This window comes from Carassius auratus, chromosome 41 (assembly GCF_003368295.1).
Source record: "Carassius auratus strain Wakin chromosome 41, ASM336829v1, whole genome shotgun sequence".
Lineage (NCBI taxonomy): Eukaryota > Metazoa > Chordata > Actinopteri > Cypriniformes > Cyprinidae > Carassius > Carassius auratus.
This window is the reverse complement of record NC_039283.1, coordinates 268,937-281,130: the sequence shown is the minus strand read 5'-3', so window position 1 is coordinate 281,130 and position 12,194 is coordinate 268,937. Positions and strand designations below refer to the sequence as shown.

Here is a 12,194-nt window from a genome sequence, read left to right as displayed (position 1 = left end):
AGAAAATCCTGATAATTATAACTTCATGATGGTGTAAATACAATCATTCCAACATGACTTGGACAAACAAGAACATGAGGTCTTTAAATACTTTGAGTCTGTTTAGAGATGTTCTTTAGCATTTTAGCATTGCGTTTGCTGTATGTCTCTCTAATTTTTACACCTCAGTGTTTGTAAAATGCATATTAGTGTAATTTCCAGTATACAGACATTTATCAATAGAATATTTTTTGTTTGTTGTTGTTGTTTGTTTCTTATTTGATTTTGAACAATCATGCCACCGGTTGTAATAACTTCCTTTGAGGATTTGAAAGTGTAGGTCTCAATGAGATTAGCTGAATTATACTCATCACAGATGCTCCAGCTGTGATTTTTGACTTTTATTTTAGCCAAACAAAGCAACATAGATTTTTTTTGTTTGCCTTAAACCTACTTGTGAATGTTTGGAGTTGAATTCTTGTACCATTGTACCAGGTTGTTAAGAATGTAGCATTTGATTCGAATTACAGTACATATCAAATATGTGTGTCTTTTAATTTTGTGCATATGCGGTTCAGTTCTCTTAATTTTGAGTTGAAATGGGTTTGGAGGGTTCAGGATTGCTTAGCAGGCATACTTTGCTTTAGCTTTTTGCTTTGCTCTACTCTGTTTCATCTGAGAATCTTCAAATGAAGGAATATTAATAAAACATTTGGCCAAAAATATGACACATTTATTCTCAATGGACTTGCAAGAAATAATAATATCTGGCAGTGATTGATTATATATGCAAAATCCATTTGACTGTCAAAAACTCAAAATTCTGTGATTATTCATCATCTTATAAATGCTGGTTTATATAATCCATTTCTGGAAAGAGATCGTCTTCTAATATGCACCTGCTGTTATTGTACTGTAAATCTCTGATGCTGTAAATAATGGTATGTTCAGTAGCATTATTGCTTGTTTACTGTACATTTCTGATTTTGTAAAATAAGGTTACATAAATTTGAGATCAGTGCTGATTTACTTTTAGTTGTGGAATTACACTAATCATAACATTACTTGTAATTATAAATCTGTTAAAATAAAATGTTTCATAGAAAGTTGTGTATAAAATGGTCTATAAACTGTGCATTTTTGCAAAATTCAGTGCTAAGAAAAGACCCAGGCTGATGTACTGTGGTAATAAGGAGTTTTCCATATTGGTTTTTCACAACTGTTTGTGCCATATTTAGATTTACACATTTAATGTTGTGTTTTGATGTTAAAGGAAATCTGCTTAAACTTAACAGATTACATTTCTTTTCTTATGATGAGGGACAACAAATACTATGACAAATCATTTGGCAGAAAGAGGAGCAAACAGGAATTTGATTAAGTACATGAATACACTGATTTTAGTTCAATTTAAATAAATAAAAAAGAAAGAAAACCAAGTGAAATTGTAAGGTAAAAAGAAACACACACACACAAACACACACACACACACACACATTTTGATGATTATAACAACTAAGTTTCGATGACAACTAAAGTAAATCCCAAATTCAGTATCTCAGGAAATTAGAATATTACTTAAGACCAACACAAAGAAAGGATTTTTAGAAATCTTGGCCAACTGAAAAGTATGAAAATGAAAAATATGAGCATGTGCAGCACTCAATACTTAGTTGGGGCTCCTTGTGTCTGAATTACTGCAGCAATGCGGCGTGGCATGGAGTCGATCAGTCTGTGGCACTGCTCAGGTGTTATGAGAGCCCAGGTTGCTCTGATAGTGGCCTTCAGCTCTTCTGCATTCTTGGGTCTGGCATATCACATCTTCCTCTTCACAATAAGGGATACCATGGTCCTTAAACCAGGTACTGGTAGTTTTGGTACTTTTTGCAGGTGCCAAGTCCGGTTGGAAAATGAAATCTGCATCTCCATAAAGTTGGTCAGCAGCAGGAAGCATGAAGTGCTCTAAAACTTCCTGGTATATGACTGTGACCTTTGACCTCAGAAAACACAGTGTACCAACACCAGCAGATGACATGACACCCCAAACCATCACTGACTGTAGAAACTTTACACTGGACCCCAAGCAACGTGGATTGTGTGCCTCTCCTCTCTTCCTCCAGACTCTGGGACCCTGATATCCAAAGGAAATTCTAAATTTATTTTCATCAGAGAACATAACTGTGGACCACTCAGCAGCAGTCCAGTTCTTTTTGAAGCGAGATGTTTCTGACACTCTCTGTTGTTCAAGAGTGTCTTGACACAGGGAATACGAAGCTGAAACACATGTCTTGCACACGTCTGTGTGTAGTGGTTCTTGAAGCACTGGCTCCAGCTGCAGTCCACTCTTTGTGTATCTTCCCCACATTTTTGAATGGTTTTGTTTCACAACCCTCTCTAGGGTGCAGTTATCCCTATTGCTTGTACACATTTTTCTTCCACATCTTTTCTTTTCCTTCCCTTCACCTCTCTATTAATGTGCTTGGACACAGAGCTCTGTGAACACACAGCCTCTTTTGCAATGACCTTTTGTGTCTTTCCCTCCTTGTGCAAGGTGTCAATGGTCGTCTTTTGGACAACTTTCAAGTCAGCAGTCTTCCTCATGATTGTGTAGTATACAGAACTAGACTGAGAGACCATTTAAAGGCATTTGCAGGTGTTTTGAGTTAATTAGCTGATTCACCAGTTGTCTTCAATATTGAACCTTTTCACAATATGCTAATTTTCTGAGATATTGAATTTGGGATATCCTTAGTTGTCAGTTATAAACATCAAAATTAAAAGAAATAAACATTTGAAATATATCAGTCTGTGTGTAATGAATTAATATAATATACATGTTTCACTTTATGAATGAAATTAGTGAAATAAATTAACTTTTTGATGATATTCTAATTATATGACCAGCACCTGTATATATACATGTATGGTGAAAATTTGTAAGACCTACAATTTTACTCTAAAATTACATTAAATGTGTTTTTGGAAGCCATCTTTTAATTTTAAAGAGAAAAAAAAAACACATTTAATGGTTTTTATTAAAATGACTGTTCCTTAATTATACGTTATCAGATATGTGCATTAGGGTTTTGTGTTATGTCTTGTTAAATTAATGTTCATTGCATTATTTTAGAGTTTTTAAATATTTTGTCTGTTTGCCCCTTCTATATGTTAGTTTTTACCTCAGCTTTTGGAAAAACTACTTGTAATGAGTTTTGATTAATCGTGTGTTTTGCTCTTGGCAACCTGTGTTTCTTTAAGATAATTGTCAGTTTTATAAAGGTAAAAACTGATTTTAATAAGTTTTGCCTTGATAACTCTAATCCTTTTTTTGTTTTATAAAGGTAAAAACTGATTTTAATAAGTTTTGCCTTGATAACTCTAATCCTTTTTTTGTTTTATAAAGGTAAAAACTGATTTTAATAAGTTTTGCCTTGATAACTCTAATCCTTTTTTTGTTTTATAAAGGTAAAAACTGATTTTAATAAGTTTTGCCTTGATAACTCTAATCCTTTTTTTGTTTTATAAAGGTAAAAACTGATTTTAATAATAAGTGTTGCCTTGATAACTCCATAATTACCATTTTAAACTGTCAAATGTAAAGTTTTGTTTACACAGCTACCAGTTGTTTTCTTTTTTCTAGATATTTTTTTCTGGCAGGATATTTTTACAAAATGGTATTGTAAAACTTACACAAGTTGCTCATGATATGTGCTCATACTGCTGTGTCTCACACTGGACTGTTTTAGGTTTTTTGGGAATTGTTTCTTCTGAAATGATCTTCTCTAGCCTCAACATTCTTTGTGTGATTACAAACTACGACTGCTCCAGGATATTATAAACACTGACAGCTCTCACTGCGAGGCCTTGGAGGAGCAGATCTTAACAAGTGACTGTGGAGCTGTTGTTCAGAGCCAGAACACATCAGTGTCAGAGAACTTTTCAAAGAAATCATTCACAGAAATTTATTTGACAACATGCAGTGCATAAAACCGTGAAAGAGAAACATCTAAAAATGTTAATCTAACAAACTTTCCATACGAAGACAGTTTAGAGCGACCACGTTTTAATCAGGCTCCAAAAACAACATTCAAATATCATATGAGTAGATCCCTGTCTTCCTGACATGTGATAGCTCTGTGTAAAGAATAGCCACTTGTTACTTAACTTAAAAAAAAAAAAATTGCAATGATTTCAAAATTAAAAAATATATATATTTTGTCATGTTTTAAAGAATACACTTATTTTGATGTGTTGACTAACAAACTAAAGCACATGAAGTACTTGATTATAATTTTTACCTTTATTCAATAATATATGCACTAAATTACAACTTCTTCTTTCCAAGCGTGTCATTACAAATATATTTAAATACATACAAGTTTCAGTAGAAAGTATATTTTAGTCTATCATGAATGCTATTTGACAATAACACTTAAGCATATCAATGAACAATAGAGGTAATTATGAAATGACATATAAAGATGTACTTAAGTCCTACTTAAGTTGGTCAAGAATCACTCTTAAGTTCAGCTGTTTTGATATAAATTTAAGCTATGATTCATTTTCACTTAATTGTAAATAACATGTGATTAGTTTCTTAAAACATAAATCCATATAAGTATATTATTTCCTCAACAAGTGCTCTTTTTCATAAGCGGTGTGTTTTTCTTTTTCACTTTGGAGCTTGATAGACATGCTAACTATGATCTGTTGTATTAAAAGGTTTGCTTTAAGAGTCATGTGTGTTTGGGACGACATGAAGGGAGTAAATGATGAGCTTCATATTGAGTGAACTATTCCCTTCAGCTAAACTTTTCTGTGGTCGTTGTGGACGCCTCCTCATGGAGAAGATCGACACTTCGTCCTGTCTGAGCTGCTGTACTTGTCATCTCTTAAAGTCTTACATCCAGAGCGCTGGCTGTCAACATCGATTACCCTGAAGAACACACCAGGTGAGTAAACAAGCATGATGAAAACAATGATGGGAGGATTTCAGATTCCTTCAGCAAGTCTGACAAGATTTACATTAGTGTTGCTAGAAAATTCTGAGAATGTGTCTGGCATATTGCCGGATACTTCGTACCGAGAAACAATGTGCTTAGTTATGTTATTATGTTTATTCAGTTATTTGTAATTATTCAGACAAATCTAGAGAACGTCATTTACAAAAACTTTAAAAATTAAGATGTTTAGGTCAGCAATCATGTGTGAAAATGCACTAAATGAACTTACATTTGTCTTGAATATTACATCAGAATGTGTGAACCAACAGTATATGAAAGCACTGCTTTTGGATCACTAATGTGTTAAAGATGCACTTTTAAGTTATCTGTTAGGATTCCTGTTCATTTCAATGGCAGCTGCTCGGCTGGTGCATGCAGCTATGAAACGATTGCTGCCATCTTTCTTAAACACTCAGATTTTGTGATTTATACATTAAATTCATTTAAACTCTTTTGTTTAATATAATTTGCCAGATGCATAAATTGTAATATTTACAGCATGTCTCAACAGTAGAGACATTATTATTATCATTACAAATGACAGCTAGATGTTGGTGAATTAAATAATGTTACATTTATAGTTTGCTGAGCAAAAAACAAACAAACAAACAAACAGTAAAACACAATTGGGATTTAAACGGTGTCCTATTAGATGCTGGATGCAGCATCATGCAAAATTACTCTGTTCAGAGGAATATTGATCTCCTTTGATTATACTTAATACAGCATAAAATGTGTCTGAAAGTGTCTGAAAATGTGGGTTACTGAAAAAAAGTCATTTATATTAAATAACCTTTTATATGTGGTCTACAGTGAACCTTCACATTTATTCATTTGGGGCACTATTTTTATCTAACAATTGAGAATAACATGAGAATAAGGACAATAAATAAAATAAGTGGAGAAAAAAAAAGTGTAATACTTGAATTAAACTGAATTATCCCTCAAAGAATGCTTGCATTTATTAGAAATCCTCAGGAGTAATGGAGCCCAAATCAGTGATCAGAGCAGTTCCAGTGTAACAATGGCTCTACAAACCTTTGCCCCATGTAATTTTCTTTTTCAAATAACAGTTGTTTCTCAGAGTTTGTAAATAATTCATGAATGTGCTTCACATGTGTGTAGGTTCCCAATGTGTGACAGTAAAGGCTTTCAGGATCTCATTAAGCTTGCACATTTTGATTTTGGTAATAATAGAGTGAGAGTCAACATAATACAATAAGAGTGTTGTGTTTAGAGGACACAAAACCCATTTGAAAGAAAGATTTTTAAAAAGCCTCACGTAACACATGAGTTGAGTAACAGGTGGTGAATGACAGAGCCACTGTCATCAACATGCTATTGTGACTACAATAAATAATTAAAGACTACTTTAAAAGTAATTTAATGAGCACTTGTGTGTACAGTTAGTTGTTTATTTTTGTAATGAAAGCAACAGATGATACAGGATGAGAGATGTACAGTATGAACGAAATATTCAGGTTTATTGAGAAGATTTTGAAATGGATTCTGTGAAAATATAATACATTATTATTATTTTTTTAATTCATTTACCTCTCATAGATGTTTAGCCATTAATTAACTGCAATTAAGTACAAATGTTTTATTTAAGTTAAAATTTTATTAATAATTATTTTTATTAAAACTTAATAATTTTAAGTTTAATTTTATATTAAATGCAAATAGTGCGTTCTGGTTCTCTTAATTAGGATGTAAGTACAGTACATAATTATATGCATTTTCAAAATTACTTTTATTGTACTTTTATTGAAATATGTTTGAACTGTATTATAAATGTACTGACAAACATTTATAATAAACCCAAATATACTTTAAAGTAATTTCTGTTGAAACTTGCATGTTATGCGTAGTACATTTGTAATAACACATTTGTAAAGTTGTAATTTAGTACTTTTTTAAAATATATATTAATTTTCAATATATCAAGTGACAGTTAAAATTATAATCAAGTAAGCCTACTGTACATGTGCATTAGTATGTTAGTCTTTATGTTATGTTCTTTAAAACATGACAAAAATCATTATTATTTTAAAATGTACTTCAAACTAAACTTTTAATTTAATACTATTACAAAGTGCACTTTTTAAAGTCTACTCAGATGTGTTAAGAAACAGTTCAGTTCACTCAAGTAGCCTTTTATTTCATTAATATTATTTAGTCTGCTAATACAGCTTTTTAAATGTATTTTTAAGATTTGAAGCACAATACAATTGCACATTCAACACAGTTAAACACACTTTTTCCCAAAGATTGTGTGACTTTATCATACTGAGAGACTTTAATTATAGGGTTAATTCAGGATAATTTGACTGTTTTCTCAGTCAACACAATGTAAAAAAAAAGTCCCAACTCCGTCATTAAATGTGTTCCTCCCAAAACTGTTATGATAAATATTAAACTGTGAGCTGCATTTGTATGTTGTTTAACACATATTAAGTAAATAGACATAAATAAATAAAATTATATTTGTAACTATTGTCAAGTATAGGTCTCTGCAGGAAAGTAATGGGAGTTACCAGATCAGGGTGTTATTGTTGCCAGAGTTTACATTGAGAGTTAAAGGATCATTTCAATGTCAGCTGCTTCAGCCTCAGTCAAGTAATAAGATACACTTCCTGCTTCAGCTCAATGTCAAGCTTGCTAGGAGAGAGAGAGAGAGCGAGACAGAGAGAGAGAGAGAGAGAGAGAGAGAGAGGGAGGGAGGGAGAGAGAGACAGAGAGAGAGACAGAGAGAGAGAGAGAGAGAGAGAGAGAGACAGAGAGAGAGAGAGAGAGAGAGAGAGAGAGAGAGAGAGAGAGAGAGAGAGAGAGAGAGGGAGGGAGGGAGAGAGAGAGAGAGAGAGAGAGAGAGAGAGGGAGGGGTTACTGCGTCATGCTTACTCTTGCTTTCTCTGTTCACCCTTCGCCGGGAAAGCCGAGCACATGGTTTTGAATGTTAGCCCACTGCGATAAAGGACCCCTGCTTCTCACAGCTCGCGCCTGTGTGCTCTCATTACCATCCGGTGAATTTTAGAACGAACAGGAACATAAAGAGCAAGAAAAACAGGGCTCAAACTCACATACTGAAGGCTGATGAACCGGCTGTCAGAATGTACTGAAACCTCAGGACAATCAGGTGGGATGTGTGTGTGTGTGTGTGTGTGTGTGTGTGTTTGTAAGATTATCCAGTTTAATGCACTAGAAGTGGTGTTCTGTAAACCAAAGAGCCAAAGGAGATTGAAGGGCACGGAAGAGTTGTTAGCCATTGGTATGAGCACAAACTGGTTATTGTGAATGGGCTGAATTAATCAGGCTGAAGGAAATGGTTATGTTATAAAACAAGGAACATGATCAGGGAGTGTATACAGCGGTAATTACTGGAATTGTTGGTGTAGTATTAAGTCTGGTGAGTTTATGTGTAATCGGTTTGTTTTTAGTACTGTAGATTTGAATGGGAAAGGTCATGTGACATCTCTGATTCAGAGTGGATTTTCAAAAATTACCAAACCCAGAAAATATAATAGAGAACTGCAAGAATTCAATAGCAGTGAAAATGTGACTCACTAAAGGGAAGTAAATAAAATTATAACTAACACTATCTACCACTAAAAACAACCTAGCAATTGCTTAGAAACACCTTGAAACCACAATAGCATTGTGTTAGTCTCATGTAGACTAATGGCTGAAGGTCTGGGGACCTTGGCTGCTTTGAAAGGACAGTCCAACATATAGATAAATTGAATACAGACCAAAGATAACCTGTTAGATTTACCCAAAATGAATTATATTTTATGTTTAACCACTAAAGAGACATCAGAGCCAGCGGCACATATCAGAAGGTCTATCCCAGGTGAGGCTGCTCTCGTGGGACACATGAGGACTGAGCTCCCGCTGATCGAGTGGAGCTCACCGTCTACGAGATCGGCGAAACACATATTTAAATAGGCAATGTCTTTATAAATAAACCACAGATTTGAGTTTTAAACAACTACATTCCCCCCTGGAATACTTTTAAAATTACATTTCATGAAACAATAACAGTAATATTTTGAAAATGATCCGAATAAATGGTGGTTGAACTCAACCAATGCTGCATGAACTCAACCAATCAGGATGTTTAGCGCCCCAAATCCCGCCCCCGAAAGTTCCGGAACTTTGAAAAAGTACCACCTCGCCAGCAGGGACTTTCTGAGGGGCATTTTTTTTTACCCGGAACTTTATTTAGTTCCTGGTTCCTGCGGTGGAAACACACCAAGTACCAGGCCAAAGTCCCTAGTTCCTGGGTAAAGTTCCTGCGGTGGAAACGCTTCAAATTACGGTTTATTTTGTGCCGCATCATGTTTAGGGGCAAGGAAATGTCCCCACAATAACAGACTGCAGTGTAAAACTCTTGGACGTATGTTAAAGATTATATGCCGCAGACTTTAAATATTTCACATACTTTTGAAAATCCATCATTTAGTTGATCCTAAAAAATACAGTTACAGTAAACACAACAGCTCTCTTCTTTCATGAGGAGGTTTGGCATCACAGTATCTTTGTTTCCAGGCAGAACGTTAAAGAACATGACACACATGTCTCCCGGAAATCCTGAGTAATTCAACCAAATAATATTCTCTTATCTGTTATGCACAGTACAATGTTAAAGTAGTGTCGGTGCTCTTTTATGACAGCAAAACAGCACTTTAAAGTCAAAGAAATTCAAAGTCTATTGTAAAACTAATTAGTTCTCCTGTGCTTCCATCTTCCAGATAACCTATAAAAACCAGTTGCCTTTTTGACGTGTGGACCTCAGTGCCTTCATCATGTCACTGCTCACACACGTGTTGGCCTGCCTTTTTGGCATCGGATCATGGGTGGCCATTAATGGGATGTGGGTGGAGCTACCTCTGATCGTCCCCTCCATTCCTGAGGGTTGGTTCCTGCCCTCCTACCTCACAATCATTATCCAGATGGCTAACATCGGGCCTCTCTTCATCACGCTAATGCACCGCTTCAGACCGGGCGTGCTGGACGAGCGGCCCGTTATCTACACAATCGTAACGGTTGGTGTGGTGGCCACCTTCCTCATGGCATTCCTCTGGAACCTCAGACTTACTATTGGAGGAGGCGAACACAGTGCTGCCTTACTGTCCCTCAGCTTCCTGCTGTCTGTGGTAGACTGCACCTCATCCGTCACCTTTCTACCCTTCATGATGCGTCTGCAGCCTCGGTATCTCACCACCTACTTCATTGGAGAGGGTCTAAGTGGCCTGGTCCCAGCACTGGTGGCTCTTATCCAAGGTGTAGGGGTGGTCCACTGCAAAAATGCAAGTGTAAATGCGAACTTTAGCATGGGGAACTCATCCTGGGGCTTCGATGGAGAACTGCAGGCACACTACCAACCGGCCAACTTCTCCGCTCAGGGTTTCTTCCTGTTCCTCAGTGCGATGATGATGGTGTGTCTGGGCGCTTTCTTGTTACTCAACTTCCACCCAGCAGTGGCAAGGGAACACAAGAGCAAAGGCTATATTGATGATTCTCAGAGGGTGGAGAAGATTGATATGAGCCAAGCCCCAAATAATGAAACTCCAGAACAAAGGCCCATGTTGGATTTCCCAGAAAGCCCTGTGATAAAACAACACAGTTCATTTGGGAAAGGAACCTACAGCAGAACTGAGCTGGCCTTCATATTTGTAGTTCTGGCCTGGGTAAATGCACTGACCAATGCAGTCCTGCCCTCGGTCCAGGCTTACTCCTGTTTGCCGTATGGAAATCAGGCCTATCATCTTGCAGCCACATTGTCTTCAGTAGCCAATCCAGTGGCTTGTTTCATTGCCATGTTTGTGCCAATAAGGTGAGAACAAGGATGCGCTATATTCATGCAACTATTCCATGTCTGATTTGCATTTGGCTAACGTGCTTTCTTAAATCATTTCGAAGGTCTCTGGTGCTGATGGGGGTTCTGACAGTGACCGGCACAGGGTTTGGAGCATATATAATGGCCATGGCAGCACTGAGCCCTTGCCCTCTGCTGGTCAATCATGACCTAGGACCAGCACTCATCGTAAGACTTACACACATGCTTTCTATTGGTCTGAGCTGTTCCATATTTTACAAGTATATGTAAAGTAAATTTACTTGCACTGCAATTTATATTCTTAATAATTAAGGTTCTTTATTTGGGAGTAACTGGTTCAATGAAGAACCGTTGACGTTCCATGAAATGTTTAAACTGTACAAAAGGTTCTTTAAAGTGAAAAAAGGTTTAAAATGCAGTTCAAAATGGTTCTTTTAAAAATGTTTGGGATGGCAACAAAACTCACATAATCTCCATGTGCTCTTTCTCCCTTTATCTTTAGGTCATAACCTGGGTCATATTTGTCCTGACTTTGTCCTATGTGAAGGTGATTATTGGAGTGATCCTGCGAGATGAAGGCCACAGCGCTCTCGTGTGGTGTGGAGCTGTGGTGCAGCTGGGCTCTATGTTAGGTGCCCTGTCTATGTTCCCTTTGGTTAGTGTTTATAGACTTTTCCAGTCAGGAGATCCCTGTAATACCAAGTGCCATAAATAAAAGCGATCATTATTCAGAGCAAAACACTAATATGTTAGCGAACAAGGCTGAATAATACACAGAGGTAAGACCAAGCACATTTTTCCGTTATAAATATATATTTTTCCCCCCACATTTACATACAATCCAAATCTCAGCTACTGTATTGTTCCAACAACTATTTTGTCATATAGTTCTTAGTACTGTTACATCATGACAAAACTAGCATTATAACCTTCTGTAAAATCTGGCACTGCCTTATAGTTACAGTGTAACTTGTCAATTATGACATTTTTGTTATAGTTCAATGTTTATACTTAATATGTAGTGTTTTTGTTATCGTACTGAACTGTTGCTAAAGCATGAGGTCATGTTTTTTAAAAGAATTTGAAAATATTTATGCTTTTATATAAGCCTTGCCAATCCTATTCCTGTTCCTTTGATTTGGTAAAAAATAAATATTTGTTCTCTAAGAATAAAGCTGTGTCGTGGTGATTTCTATTAACATCTAGTTGATTAATATAAGTCTATCACATTAACTCATCGAACTCCATCATAAAGGTGGTCACAATGGGAAAATGGGATCACTTTATACAGCATATCAGCAAATGTGACATAATTTCCATTTCCATAAGTCATCAGACTCTTGATATAGTTATTTTTATTCAACACATTTTTA

General features: G+C 35.9%; 1 protein-coding gene across 2 annotated transcripts; it reads left to right on the top strand.

The window, feature by feature from the left end:
* The first annotated feature begins 7,867 nt into the window (after positions 1-7,867).
* LOC113059706 (solute carrier family 52, riboflavin transporter, member 3-B-like) lies at positions 7,868-11,991 on the top strand. Of its 2 annotated transcripts, XM_026228247.1 has the most exons (4): positions 7,868-8,118; positions 9,734-10,818; positions 10,905-11,028; positions 11,324-11,536. In XM_026228247.1, the coding sequence occupies exons 2-4, from the start codon at positions 9,788-9,790 to the stop codon at positions 11,534-11,536; spliced, it is 1,368 nt and encodes a 455-aa protein (XP_026084032.1). In that variant the 5' UTR covers positions 7,868-8,118; positions 9,734-9,787. The 2 variants fall into 2 exon arrangements, with proteins under 2 accessions (XP_026084032.1, XP_026084034.1); XM_026228249.1 differs by lacking the exon at positions 7,868-8,118 and having other exon boundaries at positions 9,788-10,818; positions 11,324-11,991.
* The last annotated feature ends 203 nt before the right edge of the window (positions 11,992-12,194 follow it).

Coding starts and splice junctions, on each gene's coding strand:
- LOC113059706 (XM_026228249.1), top strand. CDS start 9,788: ATGTCACTGCTCACACACGTGTTGGCCTGCCTTTTTGGCATCGGATCA. Junction 10,819..10,904: donor GCCATGTTTGTGCCAATAAG/GTGAGAACAAGG, acceptor ATCATTTCGAAG/GTCTCTGGTGCTGATGGGGG. Junction 11,029..11,323: donor ACCTAGGACCAGCACTCATC/GTAAGACTTACA, acceptor CTTTATCTTTAG/GTCATAACCTGGGTCATATT.